The following is a 19,177-nucleotide window of genomic DNA, read 5'->3' as shown; positions in this document are numbered from 1 at the left end:
TCCACTAAATGGCGAGGATGCTGATTTCGGCGTTTTACACGTTAATTCAACATGTCTCAAAAATTTTCAATGGTGTTGAAGTCAGGTGATTTTACAGGCCAGTCGAGATGTATTGAGTGTCTGAGGGTTCATAAAACTAGTCATATGCTCTTCCAGCCCGATTTGCTGTTGTCATATTGAAAAATCCAGAATGTTAAAATAAACATGTTGGTTCATGTTAGTGGCCACCTCAATGAGGGGGAACAATCCATAATAAGAAAAATGCCCCCAAAACATGACAGACCCATCTTCGGCTTGAATCTGGCCTAGCACACATTCAGGATGAAATGCTTCATCTGCTCTTCGTTGCACTGGACGACGTGCGTCTTTTGAATAAAGGCAAAAACGTGATTCATCAGACCATATTACATTCCACCAGTCAGCAACTGTCCTCGTTCGGTGACTTCTAGCCCACTGAAGTCACGCAGCTTTATGTGCCTGTGTGAACAATGGCCTCTTACGCGATGTTCGATTCCAAATGTTCATTGCATGCAGTTCTAGTTGCAATGTTCTCTCCCTAACAGGTTAGGATGGACCTTCATTTACAAACTGATGGTTTTCCTGACAGGTTTTGAAGCGATTTTGATTGACAAATCGGGAAGCACTTCTCCGGCCCCTTTCATGCTGGATCTTTTTCCGACCACAATTTTGACGTCGTCCTTCGTGACGACGTGTATTACACCACTGCTTGTAGACACGTTGAACAGTCAGCATCGAAATACCAACAAATCCAGCAACTTCATTAACCGTATGACCATTGACATGGCCAAACGCAATTGCCCGTTTTCGATCACATCCTTTCACGTATCCATGTTTACACACAATTTCCGCTTCAAACTAAAATATCTCACTGATAGCTACTTGCTTTGATCACGTTGAAGCAGTGTGCACGCAATTGAGCACGTCACTTGACCACTACATCATCTAACGAAATCGAACTATACATCTGTGCTTACGAACTAGGGTGACTAGGGTTACGCAAAATAATGAATATAAAACAATAGAGCTAGATTATATTATAAAATACAATTATTATTGTTTAACGGAAATTATAAGTTATATGCATCACATTGTTATGTATAATAATGTCTGGTTATCATTCTTTGCAGAAAACTATTTGAATAACCTTTAAGATTACTCATATTGCCATAAAAATCCAAGGTTGACTGTAGACGTAAATACATAAAAAAGATAAGTGCATTAAGAGGTCAATGAATTATAACCTTAACTCAACGAGACTGCTACAGTAACTTTATGATACCGTAATGATATTTTATCTCATTAGAAAGCGTTTAGACTTATGAATCCTTTATTGCAAGCGTCAAAATGTTATTAAGTTAGTTTCTTATCATTATATTTAAAAAAGTTCCTATTTTTAAAGCAACAGCTACTCTTAATTGAAAGTACACATTAGAAGCAGTTAGACACTTAATGTAAGTATTGCGGAGACCATTATTTAACTCGCATACCATTTCTTTAATATAATTTAGATAAAAAAATTATCTTTAAAATTGTGTCTTTAAACAAAATAGGTAAAATTTTAAAAATTTTACGTGAAATTGAATTATTTCGAATTATATCGAATTATTTAATCGAGTTATAAATCGAATATCGTGAATCGACTAGATAGAAAAAATGATTTTTCGAGTAAGTTTTTTAAAAATATATTTGTTTTTAATAGCATGTGAACTATTTTTTACTTGTTTGAACATCGATTAAAAAATTTTTTTTTAATTTCCAGTGTTTTAGTAAATGCAAATTCTTTTGCATATTTTTTTTTTTTTTTGAATTTGCTAAACAGTGGCATTACTTATTTACTTTTTCAATCTTATTTTTCTGGGAAAAAAAAGTCAATTTCTTGTGTTTTTTTTTTAAATATTTAATAAGAGGCTTTGCGCACCAAACCTCGTAATTGATTTTTATTTATCCTTGTTTTTTATTAAATTGATATTTAATACAAAAATAAATAATTATTTGCTAATAAAATAAAAATTGATTAATGTAATTTTTGTAAAACCATTTTGTTAATATGCTAATCGCAGCAAAATGAAAAATTTCCTGTGTTTAAAAAATAAACAATTGTACGTACTTTATCAGTACGTACTTTACAAATTGTTTGGTTCAATAAGAAGAATAAAAAATAATACACTCGTTCAAGACGTTCTACACGTTCTTCATTTTAAAAAAGAGTTATCTTATCTCTCATCTTTCTTATATCTTATCGTCATTTTATCAGTTTTCTAATTATAGTTTTATGATATTTAAATTCAAATATTAAGAATTTTAATCGTATTTAAAGAAAAGAAAGTGTGAAAAAAATTCGCGGAAAAAAACTTGAAATATTATTTGCAGTAACTTTCAAACAGATTTGAATTTAAATGCATGGCATGCATACTTTTTTTTATTACAAATTTTTCAATTGAAAATTCCTTAACTAATAATTAAACCTTAAATAATGGCATTTCATCGTACTTCCACTACACATTTTAACACAAATTCTTAACTTCAGGTTCTACTACATTTTATAGTATTCTCTACACTCAGTTCTACTACATCAAGTTCTACTACATTTTATAGTATTCATTACATTCAGTTCTACTACATCAAGTTCTACTACATTTTATAGTATTCACTACATTCAGTTCTACTCATATATGGCAACGTTACTTTTAAAAAGTAACGAGTAAAAGTACAAGTATTTTTAAAAAAAGTAACGAGTAAAAAGTAAAAAGTTCTTATTTTAAAAAGTAACGAGTAAAAAGTACAAGTAAAAGTACAAGTACTAAACCAAAAAAGTAACGATTTAAAAGTACATTTCTGGGAAATCGAAAATTCAAAGTAACCTAAAATTTTATTGAATAATATTCTTACTTCTTCTTATTGAATAATATTCTTATTGAATAATATTCTTACTTATGTTCTTTAATGTTTTTGCAAAATTGTTGTTATTTATTTAATTATTTTTAATTTTGAAAGTTATGGACATTAATTTATTTTTAAATTCGGAAGAATATTATAATATAATTTTATAATATAATCGTATAATATAATTTAAAATCAAATATAATTTTATAATATAATCGTATAATATAATTTAAAATCAAATATAATTTTAATATCAAACTTTTTATGGAATTGCACGAAAAATAAATTTTATCTATTGATTTAAATTTTTAGTTTATTATTCTTATTAATTTAAATTACCATTGATTTAAAATTGTTTTACTCTAAAGAAACGCGTTTTAAAAGCACAAACATAAACAAAGCAAACGCTGGGTTTCAGAGAGCTTTGTGATCTTTGAGCTAGTAAAAAATAATTGAATGTGCAGTATAAGTTGAAACAGCACAGTCTAAAGTTTTATTTGTAACAATGGCTAATGCTGAAGTCGTGCAAGAAAATCATTTTCCGAACATTTCTGCCCAACGGAATAATTAAAATGTGTAAACGAATTTTAGTATCAGCGGCTAAACTAATACCTTCGAGCTTTCAAGAGTTAAAATAGTAATTATAATAGTTTTCAATAGCACAAACAGTTCTGAAGTTCTTAGAGATCTGACTGGGCGTTGTTTGACAAGGTCGGGCATAAACATAATTTTAGTAAAAAATGTACTAGGTAAAAATGTATTTAGTAAAAAATGTATTAAGACAAAATTGTATTATTAGTGAGTTCAAAAGGAAAATTGAAAAACGTAATAATAAAATCCAACATTTTTTATTTAAAATGTATTAAATATATGCATAAAACTCAAAAATGAATGAAAATAACTTGTAGCAATAAAGGAAATGAAGGAAATAAAAATAAAAATATGACCACCGAAGCCGACGTCTTCAGGGGGTACCGGCCCCGGTAGCCATAAAACAAAACCTTTTCTATTGAGGGGGAGGCAATTGTCTAAAGTAACACCCTCAGTACCCCGAAGGTTTTGTATAGAAGTCCAGGAAAAAACATGAAATACAAAGAACCAATTAATTTAGAAAAGAAACTCAAACAAATTCATCAGAAAATAAAATTATTGACAATCCAAAAAAATTCACCATAAATACTAAAAATTAATTATTTAAAATTAAATAATGAACTTATATTTGGAAAAGATCTATTAACATCAATTGTCATCCACTACAAGTTAAATAAAATGTATTTGAACTTGATTGGATAAATGGAAAGGATTATTATCTGTCACAATAAACCAGAATGGAAAGTAATAATTTTATTTAAAAGAATACGTCGATTTTAAATGCTTAATTTCTTTTAAATGGTTTTTTTTTTCAAAGCATAATACAACTGTATTCTTTATAAATTGAAGTCGAATAAATTTTTTTAATTTCTACTTTTGATCCATTTGTTTTCTTTTTCGTTAGAGGAACTTGGAAAAAATATCTTTCCTTTTTTTTAACGTTAAATTTCAACAAAAATTTTTTTATAAGTTTCATCTTTAGTCAGTGTTACACTCATGTTATTTAAAAATCTTTTTCAATTCTAGTGCATAAATTTTCAATGCCAGTTTGATAAAAATCAATTTATTTTAAAGCAAAATTTCTTGAGATGACATATTGGACATCTCTCATATTTTCTATTCTATATGGAATAAAGTAAAGTAAAGTGGAAATCCTATAGCGCAATATCGGTTGAGTATGGACGCTAGTACAATACCTCCATCCCAAATCCATTGATTTTTTACAAGGTTCATCTTCCCCATCAATGCTAATCAGAAAGATTAAAATTATTGAATCTAAAATTTGAAAAGTGCTTCAAAGAAAAGAAATGAACTGATTAAATATTTACAAACAAGCAAGTCCCTCAACTTTAAAATATCGTTGGCGCGACTTATAGTACACAATTATAATTAATAAACCTCAATATTGTTGATTAATGAGAAACGAATACCAAAATTTACGGAAACGACAGTTCTTTACTCTTTCCCTAGTCTTATTAACTATACCCTAGTTTATATTAACTTAAAGAGAGTCTTTTTTTTTATTTAAATAAAAATTTATATTTGCTAATTCAAAAAAAAAATATTTGTTAATTTATTTAAATTAAAAAAAAGATAAAAGTGGTAGAAATCATATTATTACGGAATAAAATCTAATTCGGATGTTACAAAGCTCCTTCAATAGTGAACATTTAAAATACCCAGAAGCCAAAATTATCTGTTTACATATAAAAAGGAGTCTTTTTGATGTCAGCAACAAAGGCAAATTGATGTTTTCTAAACCTAGGCATGATGCACAATAAATCATCCTGAATCATACCTCCGTTGTACTGTAAACAATTTAATGATGTTCCAGTAGAAGTTAATGCACTTGCGTTAAACACAAATCTCAAAGGGGTACTTTTGGATTCAGGTCTAAACACACAATGACGAGGAATATAATACTGCACATCTGGTTCTTCAGACTCTTGTACTTCCTCCATATGACCCATATTTAAATACTCTAGCATAAATGCTTTGTGAAGTTCACAAAATTGATGTTCTCTAGCAAGGCGATTCCATAACGAATTCAAACACTTTACTTTTACATACACAAGCTTTTTTCTTAGATTCACCCAGACACGACGGATCTTCTCTAAAGGGCATTTTAACAACATATTTTCCACTCTCAGTTCTTGAATAATTTTCAAGAAAATGCTCTTCACAAATTTCAGCTTTTTTAGTTTTAGAAATTTTAGACTCTCTCTCTCTCTACATTTTCTATTTCCGAAAAAGTTTTTAAAAAGTTAAATCAAAACTATTATCTCTATTTAAAATAGTAGCATTAACTTTCGATTTTATGCTCAGAAACATATTATTTATTCCCGATACAGTTATATTTGAACTTGACCTATTTAAATTAAGAGAATCTGCTAACCTTTTATTCATAAAATTAGAATTCGCTCCCACGTCTAATAATCCTCGAACTTCAAAACACTTATTTGATTCATCTTTAATTAAACAAATAAAAGTGCTGAGTAAGATTGTTGTTAATTCTTTTCTCATTGTAGTAGAAGAAAATATATTTTCCCCACCCTCACATACGACAAGCGTCTCGTAATACACAGGCATTTGGAAAATTGGTGCCGAAGAATTCAAGGACGATTGAATGTTCCTATTTTCATTATTCATTTGATTCCAAACTATTTATTTTTTGCTCTCGCGGAAAGTGAAGAGAAATATGATGCCTTTTTCTGCAAATACTACAAAAGATTTTGTTTCTACACTCACTTACGTTATGATTATTTAAACAGTTAAAGCATAAATATTTTGATTTAACGAACTCAACTCTATCACTTACGAAAATATTTTTATAAATAGTACATTTATACAAAGGATGAAGTTCATCACATAAAATACATTTAGTATTTTTTACATCCGTTAGAAACGCTTTTGACATAGTTTTCGAGTTATTTTTATAACTCATTATCAACTACGGGTTTTCCCCTAGAAGTATAAAATAAATCAATCTCCCTAGCTAATTCTACAGGTTTAAACCTAGAACTTGCTTCTTAAATTTATAAAGCACATAACCTCTCTATCAAGTGTTTGATTAATTTTATCAGATACTATTAATTGCTTTAAAGTTTCGAAGTCAGTTACATTTTTTAACTTTAAATAATATTCCCAACTCGTTATTAATCTAGACGCGAATTGCACGTACGTTTCACTCGTCATTTTTTACGCTTTCCTAAAATTTTCTAAACAGATTTTTTTTTTGGGGGGGGGATGGCTCGAATTCTCTCAAAACTATAGTTTTAACTTTAGAATAATCTCCTAATTCGTCATCTTTAATGTATGTAATTATATTTGTGGCTTTTTCCCTCAACAGATTTAGAAGAATTTCAGCCTTAAATTTCTCAGGGACATTTTTTGAAATAAAAGCTCTTTCTAATGACGAAAAGAAATATCCCCGTCCTTCTGATCTATTAGGGATTTTATGAGTTTAAGTCCTCACACTTTTAATGAGAGAGTTTAAAGATTCTACACTTTCGTTTTTCACACTATCAACAGGTAGTTCACTTTTAGATTCGATTCGCAATTTAGCGAGCTCAAGTTCCGATTTCACTCTTTCAACTTTTAATTTTTCAATTAATCGGATTTCATCACTTTTTCTTTCTTCGATTATGTAATTTGCTAACTCTTCAACTAACTCAATGTTATTTTTATACGTATCACAACTCTGAAATGCTGTAATTAGATCAACAATAGTTTTGATATTAGAAATGTCTACATTAAGCTCGACAGCAAGCCGAACATAGTCCTCTTTTTTAGCACTTTTAAACATATTGAACTTCAATAACTAAATAATAAATCACGTACCTTTTATTAGGTATATTATCCACTAATTTTACTACTGATAGCTCTGATGGACAGGACCAACAATGGCTCTGACGATAGCTCAGTTTACATAAATTCTCGATAAAATAAAAGTTCTCAAAACTCAGAAAATGGACCGTAATTATTAGTCACAATACTTTATTCACATAACTCATTTCTCCCATCAGAGCTCTTCGGATTCATAACACACACTAAAATTTCATAGATGGTGCTTCTGGCATCAACAAGGAGCTTAGATTTATGTTAATTTTAGAACTATAGAATTTTTTTTTAACATTTTGTTTTTATTTTCGGAAACTTTATTTTATAAATAAATTACCTTGTTCGACAAATTTGATAAACATTATAACTTATGTTAGAAAATAAATTTTAAAAAAATACATTCATATACAGGAAACCCCTATAAATCCAATAAACTACAAATTTTATTTTGTTTTTAAATATAATTTTTTTTTATTTTAAAATATTTCATAATGGCAATTTTCGGATTTGTAATAACGATGTGCAAGACTAAATCCACTCATAATCAAAAATTATGAACAAAAGTTTGATTTTAAAATTTTATGGTATGAATGACTAATATGTTTACGCAATAGTATATATGTTACGTTTAATATAATTCAAAAAAAATATTTTGTTGCAAAATAAAAAAAATTATAATATTTTAGATTTTTTTTAATGCATACTACATTTCCATTAAATAAAGCATTGTTTTTATAATTAATTACTTTAACGTTAAAAGATATTAAAAGATAAATGTAAAACTTGTGCCAAAATTTTTTGCAATAGTAATATGAAATTAGTTATTTAAATTATTTAAAAAAGCATCCAATGCGCACACAATGTTAACAAAATTTTTAATTAACATATTTAAATGAATGAAAAATGATTCAAATTAATATTAAATGTTATTTTATAAATAGAGAATAATTAGATATTAAAATATTACTTACTTTTTTCAAAATAGATGAAGTCTTCTCAGGGGCCCCCATCAGGGGGGAAGGTGGGCGCACGATGCGCCCACTTAAAGCTTGGGGGGGGGGGAATTTTTACACTAAGTAAAACGCATAGTTTGGGGGGGGGATTTAGAATTTACCCAAGAATGCGCCCAAGAGCTTGGGGGGGATGGGGGCTACTGAGTCTTCTTAAAGCAAAGTTTCATAAAATAAGAATTCTCAATCTATGTGTAGAAATACTTGTTGAACCACCGATAGATGGCAGCGTTTATTGTAAATTAAATTGTAACCGCAACTGTAAAAAGATATTGTTAAAAAAAGAGATATCTACGCATTTTGAATGTAGCCTTTTGTCCTGTATATCACATGTTATAATATATTTTTGTTGTTACTTACCCCTTTGTGGTTATTGAGTAGTTTTCCTGTTTCTCAAGAAAACGAGAAAAATGATAAATTCACTAATAGTTTAGATAAATCTTCGGTGTATTTCATAACCCATTGGAATTAATTAAACTAGAAAAGAGAAACTATGCACATTAGTATAGGTCTCCGCGAATAAAAAGAGAAACGTTTTTTTCTTTTCTTCTTTATGGTTACTTTTTGGAGGAGTAGCAAAAACCAAAAAAAATCATCTTTGTGTCAATAAGACATCAAAGATACAGTTCATTTGTTATTTAGACAAAACTATTTTTCAAGAGGAAAAAAAGCATTCCATCCCATGGGGTGATAACAGTATTGCATAGATATAAATTCCCTATATTAGTTATTCCCTATATTAGTCCCTGCAGTATTCATATGGGCATTTGTTCATTCCAACCCCCCTTGAGACGATAACCACTGGTATTCACAACTTTTGCTATTCATGTCATCCTTTATCACAGGCAATTTTCAGAAGATGAATATTCTGGAGAACACCACATTCACAATGATAGTTGCAGTCAAAAAAAGATCAAAAGAGCCGTCTTTTCCCTTTCAGGAATGACAATTTTAAAAGATCAAGGTATTTAAACACGAAGTTAGCTGTGAATACATATACTATATTGCACATTAATTTTATAAATTAAAAAAACATAAGCATTTTTTTTTTATAAATTTTTTTTTTAGAAAGCTTACCGAGTTTTAGAAAAAGTAACGATTTTATTTGACTTTTCCGTTACAAATACTTGTACTTTTTCCCTAAAAAAGTAACGAAAGTACAAGTAAAAGTACTAAATTTAAAAAGTAACGAAGTACAAGTAAAAGTACGTACTTTTTACTTGTTCCGGCGGTACAAGTAACGAAAGTAAAAGTACTGCCATATATGGTTCTACTATATCAAGTTCTACTACATTTTGTAGTATTCACTGCATTCAGTTCTACTACATCAAGTTCTACTACATTTTATAGTATTCACTACATTCAGTTCTACTACATCAAGTTCTACTACATTTTATAGTATTCACTACATTCAGTTCTACTACATCAAGTTCTACTACATTTTATAGTATTCACTACATTCAGTTCTACTACATCAAGTTCTACTACATTTTATAGTATTCACTACATTCAGTTCTACTACATCAAGTTCTACTATATTTTATAGTATTCTCTACATTCAGTTCTACTACATCAAGTTCTACTGCATTTTATAATATTCACGCGGCAAAAAAATATGTAATTTAAAATATATATGGCAAGAAAAGGGAGTGAAAACACGATGAAACCACTTAAAATTGCAATAACTTTCAAACCTTTTGAAATTTCAAAAAATTAAAGTCTAATAATGAAGTCTAAGGCAGGGCGCGTTTATTATTCTTACAGGGAGAGGCACATAGGTTAATGTGCGCCACTGCCTATAAATGCCAGCTAATTTTCACTCTTTCCAAGAATGGATTTTCCAAGTGGTAAAAAAACAATTACCGACAAGCAATCTTACTAAAAAATACATTTATATTTTGACCTGGTTGACATTTTCTATCGTAATAACTATTATGTTTTTATATATTTATAGTAATTATTTATATACAGTAGTGGTCAAACTCATTTATAATTATTATAGAATTTGCTTAGTCGTCCCGCCCAAGGATATGGGCACTCGACTATTACGATGCAATACAATACAATTTGACAACAACAATAAAATACAATAAATACAGTTACAAAAAAAATAACAATGACGTTAGAGTGCAGATGATTTCGTTACAATAAAGACAGCAGAAGTTCAAAAGCATGAAAAGAAGAACTCTTCGAAAGAGGACGGTTTGATGGTTAAAAATAATTAGAAAATGTATAATTGATAACCAAAATACAATAAAATTAATTAAAAAATTAATCAAATTAGAAAATAGGTATATAAAGCAACAATTAAAATCAAAATATCCAGGGCAATTCAGGATCCAATAAATAAAAAAAGCACCAAAAACAAAAGCATCAGTGACAATTTGACAACAACAATAAAATACAATAAATACAGTTACAAAAAAAAAATAACAATGACGTTAGAGTACAGATGATTTCGCTACAATAAAGACAGCTGAAGTACAAAAGCATGAAAAGAACTCTTCGAAGGAGGACTCTTTGATGGTTAAAAATGATTAGAAAATGTATAATTGATAGCCAAAATACAATAAAATTAGTTTAAAAATTAATCAAATTTGAAAATAGGTTTATAAAGCAACAATTAAAATCAAAATATCCAGGGCAATTCAGGATCCAATAAATAAAAAAAGCACCAAAAATAAAAGCATCAGTGCTCAAAATAATTAAAAAAGGGTAAAAATAGGAATCTAAACCAGAGTATAGGTATTTAAAATCAGTAAAATCAAAGTCTTTAAAACAAATTACAAAATTGAAATTCAATAATAGAATAGTCTAAACAACAGAGAGGTGTTGGTTCAATCTTAAATCTGATAAGTTAAAATACATATGGGATGATAAACAAGGGGTCCATGAGGTCGTTTGAGGACATTATGTTCTCGACACAGTATTTAATGATATTTCTTATCGTTTGTTTTTGTCTCTCTGTTCTGCACCACGACCTCATGTCTCCCTGGTTTTTAAAAGTGATGCCACGAGGTGTTGTAAATTTATAGCATTCCGTTAGTAAATTTTTGATTGTTTAATTATTATTATAACTTAAAAAGTTTAATGGAATAACATGAGTTTCGCTACCACTTTAAATATGAAAATAAAATCTTCCGGATAAACTGGAAGAGCTCGCAGCTATGCATATATATATATATATATATATATATATATATAATGTGTATGTATTTTCGGAGGCATATCAGAGTAAATATTTAATTTATTTTATGAATATTTCATATTAAAAAAATCATTTTAACAAAAAGAGAGAGAGAAAAAATAAAATCTTTCTCAATAGTATTCAAATTTTTAAAATAATGCCAGTTTTACTTACTTTGTTTATAATACATAATTCGCTCACAAAATATTTGTAAAAAAATGTTGTTTTTTTTACTTGTTGTGTTTTTAATCTTACTTTTTAATAACTACATTGAAGTACTCTTTATATTGTTTCCTAAAATAGAGGAAAAACGGGCATTTAATTTTTAATTGCAATAAAAAATTTATCATAAGGAATCTATGTCACTTAAAATATTTACTGAATGCAATATAAAGAAGAAAATTGTTTCGACACTTTTTTTCTGAGAATTGTGAATACACAACTACTTTCGTGCCAGAATTCAAATTAGTCGAGATCAAATTTAAAAGAAGAAAAAGCTAAAAAATAAAAAAAGGTCAACTTTATGTTCTAACTTCATTCAACCAAGCAATGTAAAAAAAATTTAAAATATTAAAGAACCAAAAATATTGTTGTAGAACATTTAAATGTATATTCGTGAATATTAAAATTCAATTCACGAAAGAATCAAAAACTTTCTTTGGAGGCTTATCAAGAGCAAAAGCAGCATTTATTTTATTACTTTTTTATAAATATTTTATATTAGAAAAATTTCGTTTGACAAAAAAAAAAAAAAAAAAAAAAAAAAAAAAAAAAAAAACACTTTTCTCAATAATATTTAAAATTAATGAATAAATAAATAAATGAATCTGCACAAAAGAAAAGAAAAAGTAGATTCTTTAATGCGAATCTGTTTATAATCTTATTTTATGTTTTAATAAACTCTTTATTTTAGTATACTCTTTTACTCCTTTTTACTCTATTTACTCTTTATTTATTTACTTATGATTATTTTTTAAAAATTACTGAAACTACATTACTTGAAGTTAGCTTGTAATATCTTATCATTAATACCGATTAAGTAACCATCACATTTCAAATAAGGAAAGATTTTATTTACAAGTAGAGAAATATAAACGATAGCTCATCTAGCGATTAAATTTCAAATGCGCCGGTTCACGCTATTGGTCAAAAATGACGTAACTGTACGTGGGAAGGGAGATAATGGCTAATTGGCTGGCGCTTATATGATTTGACGACAAATTTCGTTTTCACACGTGCTCGGAAATGTAAATATTTACGTAAAGTTTATGTTTACGTTGTATCACGTTGTTATGTTATTACGGAATGTAAATGTTACGTTGTTAGGGTGGGGGAGATAGGTAAATGTCCTCTTCAGTATTTCAGAGAATATTTATGTTTCAATTGATTTAAATTCATCAAAGTTAAAAGCAAGAAAAACAAAAATAATTAATGTTTTTCCAAATATAAGATGCTATAGTAATATTACAAGAACGTTTTTTTTTTTTTTTGTGTTTTTCCCTTAACAATTATCTTTTACTGTTATAAAGTTTAAAAAAATTGAAATAAATATAAGCTCAAATTTGCTAATACTTCATCGTAATTTAGTTGCGTTATAAATAATTTTAAAAACTTCATAATCAAACATGTGAATTTAGTTTAAAGTAATGACCATGGGGCCTACGAAAATTCTGTACTTAGCCCCCCACATTTTCCCCCGCACATCAGGCCCAGTTGGCCTTGACGCAATAGCAGTATAGTTTAATATCAGTCACTTAGATTCTAAAAAAAATTACCTCAAAACTGTGCAAAATGTGAATACTGTCGTTATTATTTTTCACAATTATAATTATTCAAAGAAATATTTAATCGCATGTCGGATACATTATAAACATGCGCAACACAGACAAAGCAAAATACTGTCTGCAGTGATAGTATTTGTATAAATTACCTTATTTGTATTAATTACGTTGCTGATAAAAACTTAACTCCAGTAAAACGTGTTCTACTTATTTGCTATCAGTACTTTTTTTTAAAATTCAGTTAACTACACTGTTGCTTCTATTGAACTGTCATCTCATTAAGTTTTTAGAACATTAAACTAATAAACGCAGAATAACTAATAGAATAACTCCAGAGAGATCTAAATTTAATTTCTGGAGTATCAGTCTTCCAACAATCATTGTTCTTAATTAATCGAGAAATTAGGCTAAATCTCGTATTTTTCGTAAAAGGAAACTTAACTCCCAGCTAATGTTCTTCAATTTTTTACAACTATCAGGAATTCACTCAAAAATATATGATTAGGTAAATAAGTTCTTCCAGTTATATTTCATTTTACTTTACTTAAACCAAACTGCCATATCGAATTACGGTATAACGTACCGGCATTTTGGGTGCATCATTCCAAAAATCCATTTCACCATAAGATTCGTTTTACCGTAAAATCCAATTCTCCTGAAAATCCATGTTACGGTAAAATTCACTTTCCTCATAAAATACGACACTGTAGTTTTTTTATTAATATTTATTTAATTATAGACTTATTCAAATGTGATAAGGTAAATAAATTGCACTTACTGTTTTATTTTATTTTATTTTACTTGATTTTATTTTATTTTATTTAAACCAAACTGCCAACCATGCAGCTACACTGTAAAAAATTCCAGATCAAATTATTATATAAAGCACCGGAATTTTGGACTCGTAATTCCTGAAATCATTTTCACCATCAAATTCGTCTTGCCGTAAAATCCAATTTACCTTATAAATCATTTTTACCGTAAAATATCATACCGTAGTTTTTTCAGTAATATTTATTTAATTAGTGTGATTCAGATTTTTACGGTAATTAATACCTTAAAAATTACAGTAAATTAGATTTTTTTTCCATAACATGTTCCAGTAAAAATGAATTATACGGTAAAAAGTACCGGAACCCTAAGTGGAAGTACTTTTTACCGTAATTTGCCTCGAAATCTTTTACATCGCGGAGGCTTATGCAGATGATTAAGCTGCTTATCAAAGGCAAATAGAATGACATAATAATCTAATAGTCTTTCGTCATCGGCATTTGTTTTTCTTGTTTTTTTATAAAACGGGGAAGCTTCGAGAGAAAAAGAGGTGTCTTCGTGTTTACGATGAGTACAGCGATAAAAACTTATGAAAGGAAAAAAAAATATGAAAACATTTAATAATCTAGATAACCTTCCTGATTGATTTAATAGGAAAACATCGGGTTTTTTTTTTCTAGAAATCTCCAAATTTTTTAATGTAAGAATTTGTTTTTGTTATAAAAATTGTATAAGAAAAAGAAAATCGATCATTTGTTATTCATTTAGTTCTTATTTTTCATTTAAACATTTTAAACGTCCTTTTGAAGTTGAAAAGTTTGGTAAGCATAATTTACTTCTTTAGCTACTAATTACTATTTTATTTTAAATGACAGAGTCACTACGTTTTTACTTTCATTGTATTAACGTTTTTATATCTTTTTTAAGTTTAAAAGTTTAGCAAGCATATTTTAACCTTTTTTTTGCTACTGGAATGAATATTTTAACTGCTTTAAATGTCGTAGTCTTTATGTATTATTTTTAGTTTTATTGCAATAACCTTTTGAAACTTCATTTAAAGTTAAAAACTTTAGTAAGCATATTTTTCTATTTTTTTAAAATCAGAATGAATATTTTAATGATTGTAAATATCAAAGTTATGACGTTTTTTTTATTGAATATCGTAAATAATGCTTAGTATTAAGAAAATGGGAAGTGATTACTCAATAATACAAATTTTTATAATTTTGTATAGACAGTTAATTAATGTAGTAAATGTATTTCGTATTTATAGGTTTTAATAGACTTCTTAGTTAAATATTTCGTCAATGTTTAGATCTATATTTATTTATGCATGCTAGAAAAAATTTCTGGCTATTGTTCCTTATTAACTAAGAAATAGCAGATTCAGAAATTTGTTTTATTTCACAGAGGAAATTAAAACTGAAACTGAACTAATTAACGCTATCAACAAAGTAATAGCACCATAAAACTATATCGATTAATAAATTCTAAAATTGTCTAAATATATCAAAGATTCTAAACTATGTTCAAGTGGAAACTGAATGCTTTTCTGTACTAAAAATTAATATTTTATGTGCTATTTATTGTTGATAATTCCAGGCAAGGAAAATGTTTTATAAATTTACTTAAATTGCTAGATACTTAAAGGCTTAACAGGATATAAAACAAAATAAAAATCACGCCAAGCGTTTAACACCTACTAGGATTATATTCTTCTTACTTCACCATTTTTAATTTCATGTTGAAAAAGCTATCTCTATGTGCCGGCTAGTATAGAGGTTAGTGTGAATGTTTCTCTGGTTCAATAACTTCTTATTGTGTTTCTTAGTTAATTGCATTTATCGACACGTTGCATTAGGCTTAATGTTTCTGACAATACTATAAAACCTTGTTCTCCGAAGTAAAACTCGCACTTTTGACGATTCAGCAATCCTTGAGCAGAATTTCGAAAAACTTTTGAGAATCATTTCGTTGCGAAATCTCGCGATTTGTGACGAAACGTGAACTCTCAAATGTATAATGAAAATATTTCCTCAACTCGAAACCTTATCGTAGTGCATTGTGGGAAATTACTAACTAGAATGAGGAAACTATTGTGATAACTTGACACTCGAAGATAAAGTGACGAAACAAGTCGACCGCTCAAATAGTTGGCCGAGTGCCAAGAAGATCACGGGCTCCTATCCCGCTTCAGGCATGAGTGTAATTTCTCTCTCTGTTCTATCGGTTCTTCTTGTGTTGTTTGGATGACATTGATCCGCCTACAGTGTGTCCACGAAAAATATAATAGTTCGTTTCCTGGAAGAAGTGACGACAGTTATTTCGTCACTTTGACGAAATTTTTACTCGGAGCGTGTATCAGGAAACAGTTTCATCAAAAACGAAGAAAGTTTCGTGAAACTTGCATATTCATTTTTACTGCGCTCAGAGGAGTGAAGATAGTAATTTCTTCAACTGGACGAAATGTTCTCTCAGAGCATATTTTTAAAAGAAAATATATTTCGTCAACAACGGACCAAATTTCAATTAGCAGTTTAATTATTATTTATAAAGGCGGGAGAACCTGGTTGGTATGGCGTCCAAGAGGTCATGAGTTTAATCCCCGTGGGCCGAAGACTCCCCGTGTAGTAAATGGTGACTGGTACACTTTAAATTTGTCGTGCTACAAAGTCCCCCGTTCTCTCGTAAAAATTATACCTCTGAGGGTGCTGAATTGGAGAATGAACTTTCTCTAGTTCAGGTCAAATATACGATATGTGGATAAATGAATGGCTCCTCCCTATAAACGGGCTGTGGCATGTGTGGGTCTAAAGCCACACTCTTGGGCATATATAGTTCCACTAAAAAACAGGAAACGCACCCTCTGCCTTAAATTCACTTTATTTTATGAAACAAGCTCACTGGTATGAGCAAGTAGCATTGGAAACAACGACAATTTTTATTTGTCATTAATTTATTTTTTACTCAAGTTACATTAATATCAAATATGGTTATGAAAAATTCTTTTGCAAGGAAATACTGACATTTTCATTTCTATCTTCGTAGGAATAGACAGCGTGAGTAAATGCAAAAATGCTTACTCGAAATCCTGACATCGCCAAAATAGGAGAGGAGATCCTGCCGTTTGAGATGACTCGAATTCCCGAGTTTTTTCAGAGAAAAGCAGAAACGGAGTTGCGTGACACACCTGAGCGTAGAGCGCAAGGGCTCAGACAAATAAAAGAAATGGCAAAAAGTAAGACTTCTTTCATATTCCTTACTTTTATTTTTTAGGCTAAAGGTTAATTTTGACTTCTACTTGCTAGTATTAATTTAATGTTAAAGATTTCTTTTTTTATTGTTGAAATGCGCGAAATGAAGAAAAAAAAGGCTATTCAAAACGATAGAACCAATTATATTGCATTTCACTTAAGATTATATTTTACTTAATTAAGATTAGATTCACTTACTTGGATAGTATTTCACTTAATTATTAGAGAATAAAATTGGATTTGAACAATCTTCTTCCTAAAGGAATAAAGAAACTCCAAACTTGCGTTACCTTCAAATTTGCATAATTTCCAAATTTGCCCAAGCTTTAAAGTTGCGTTAACATCAAATTTGCAGAAGGTCTAAATTTGCGAATGCTACAAATTTGCATTACCTTCAAATTTACTTAAGCTCCAGATTTGCGTAAGCTCCAAATTCGCGTTACCTACAAATTTGCATAGGCTCTAGTTTTAGGTATGCTCCAAATTTGCGTAAGCTCCAACATCCGGAATGCGCTATTAAGGCAGTGTTAATTGCGTAAATGACATGGTTATTTGGTGTGCGAGCTGAGCTAGATTTCTGCTTAGATTAGAGATGGTGAACCTTTTTCAATTAGTCTCCTAGAGCCATTATGGCTCAAGGATAGACAGCTCTCCTCCAGAAAAGATTCCGCACCGACTTTAGTCCATGACGTGAAACATCCTCATTGATAAATGTATCATGGGTTAGAGTCCCTTTGTCACCAGGTTAACTGTGTTAGGTTTACATCCACTCCATGTAACACACATGTGGATTAGTTCCATCAAAAAGTTCTACACAAATACAAATTTCTTTTTGTCTTTTGGATCGAGTTCAAAATTACAAGGATATGGAGTTGAACATTGATAGTTGAAAAATTGAGGTTTAGGTTGATTGTTCAACGACGGTTATAAAATAATATAAAATTAGTCTTGAAGTTAAATCAAAATCTATTATTTTAAAATAACTAGTGTTCCGCTTATTATTTTTAAATTAAAAACTAATCTTTTAAAACCATATACACTGATTTCAGACTATAAAATTACATTGGTAACTATATTTACTATTTAGATATTGTTTCACTTCAAATGGAAATCGAATAAACTGATTTTAAAAATATCTCAGTTTAATACTCATTTTAGCTTATTATGAATGTGGTAAGGCTGGCGCTATTCGATGACGTATAATCTTTCTGACCAACTTAAATTAATTGCTAATTTAACGGTAGATATTTTTAATATTTTAATATTCCATGTATTAATGCGTTTCAAGACATATTTTTATTGCCTCTTTTTTCGACTAAAAATGGTGTCCTCTTTAAAATGCTACAACCAAAAAGAAAAAAACTTCATTTATAATTCACTTAATATTGTAAACAACTATTACATATTAAACTAAAACAATCAAAAACTTAATACATTAGATGCGACTAAACCTTATTAGCCATGTCATAAATATTTGGGTAATAACTTGTCTTTAAGAACACTCTAGAAGCGCAATTAAATAAAAAAAACAAGTCGATTTTTTGCAGTTAGTTATGTAGAATTCATTGATAAAACGCATGCTCACAAAATAGTGCAAATTTACTAAAGTAATTTTTTTCTCATAACTTAGTTTCATTTATTTAGTTAGATTTAGTTTCTGCCGGCAAAAGATAGCATTGGCGATTCTTAATTTTTATCGCATTTATCAAATTTTATCACATGTTTTGAAACCATATTTTATTGATTTTATTGTTAATTTTACCAAAATCATTACTAAAGCACTTTAGCAAAAATTGCCGACCTTTTTGTGTTCTTATGGAGCCATAAACACGCGAAATT

The 19,177-nt window shown here is 29.0% G+C and overlaps 2 protein-coding genes across 8 annotated transcripts in view; one reads left to right on the top strand and one right to left on the bottom strand.

The window, feature by feature from the left end:
• The window catches only part of LOC107440947 (alpha-tocopherol transfer protein-like), a 48,576-nt gene that overhangs the window by 18,367 nt on the left and 11,032 nt on the right, over positions 1-19,177 (top strand). For 4 of the 7 annotated variants that reach the window (XM_016054045.4, XM_016054043.4, XM_021144225.4 and 1 more), the window contains exon 2: positions 17,133-17,322. In XM_016054045.4, the coding sequence (XP_015909531.1) occupies positions 17,160-17,322 (163 nt within the window). In that variant the 5' untranslated portion in view covers positions 17,133-17,159. Of the gene's footprint in view, positions 1-1,333; positions 1,473-14,631; positions 14,906-17,132; positions 17,323-19,177 lie in introns of those variants that run through there. The other 3 variants (XM_016054046.4, XM_016054042.5, XM_087163610.1) reach the window with 3 other exon arrangements.
• LOC147808907 (uncharacterized) lies at positions 5,196-5,630 on the bottom strand. Its single transcript, XM_087162729.1, has one exon. It carries the CDS (start codon positions 5,628-5,630, stop codon positions 5,196-5,198), a length of 435 nt encoding a protein of 144 aa, XP_087018855.1.

Source organism: Parasteatoda tepidariorum, chromosome 5, assembly GCF_982258835.1.
Source record: "Parasteatoda tepidariorum strain Cologne lab strain chromosome 5, Ptep-v5.0, whole genome shotgun sequence".
Lineage (NCBI taxonomy): Eukaryota > Metazoa > Arthropoda > Arachnida > Araneae > Theridiidae > Parasteatoda > Parasteatoda tepidariorum.
Note: the sequence above shows the minus strand (reverse complement) of the source record. Positions and strands in the feature narration are given on the sequence as shown.

Bases quoted from the DNA above. Each gene is read 5' to 3' on its own strand.
- LOC147808907 (XM_087162729.1), bottom strand. From the start codon at position 5,630: ATGTTGTTAAAATGCCCTTTAGAGAAGATCCGTCGTGTCTGGGTGAAT.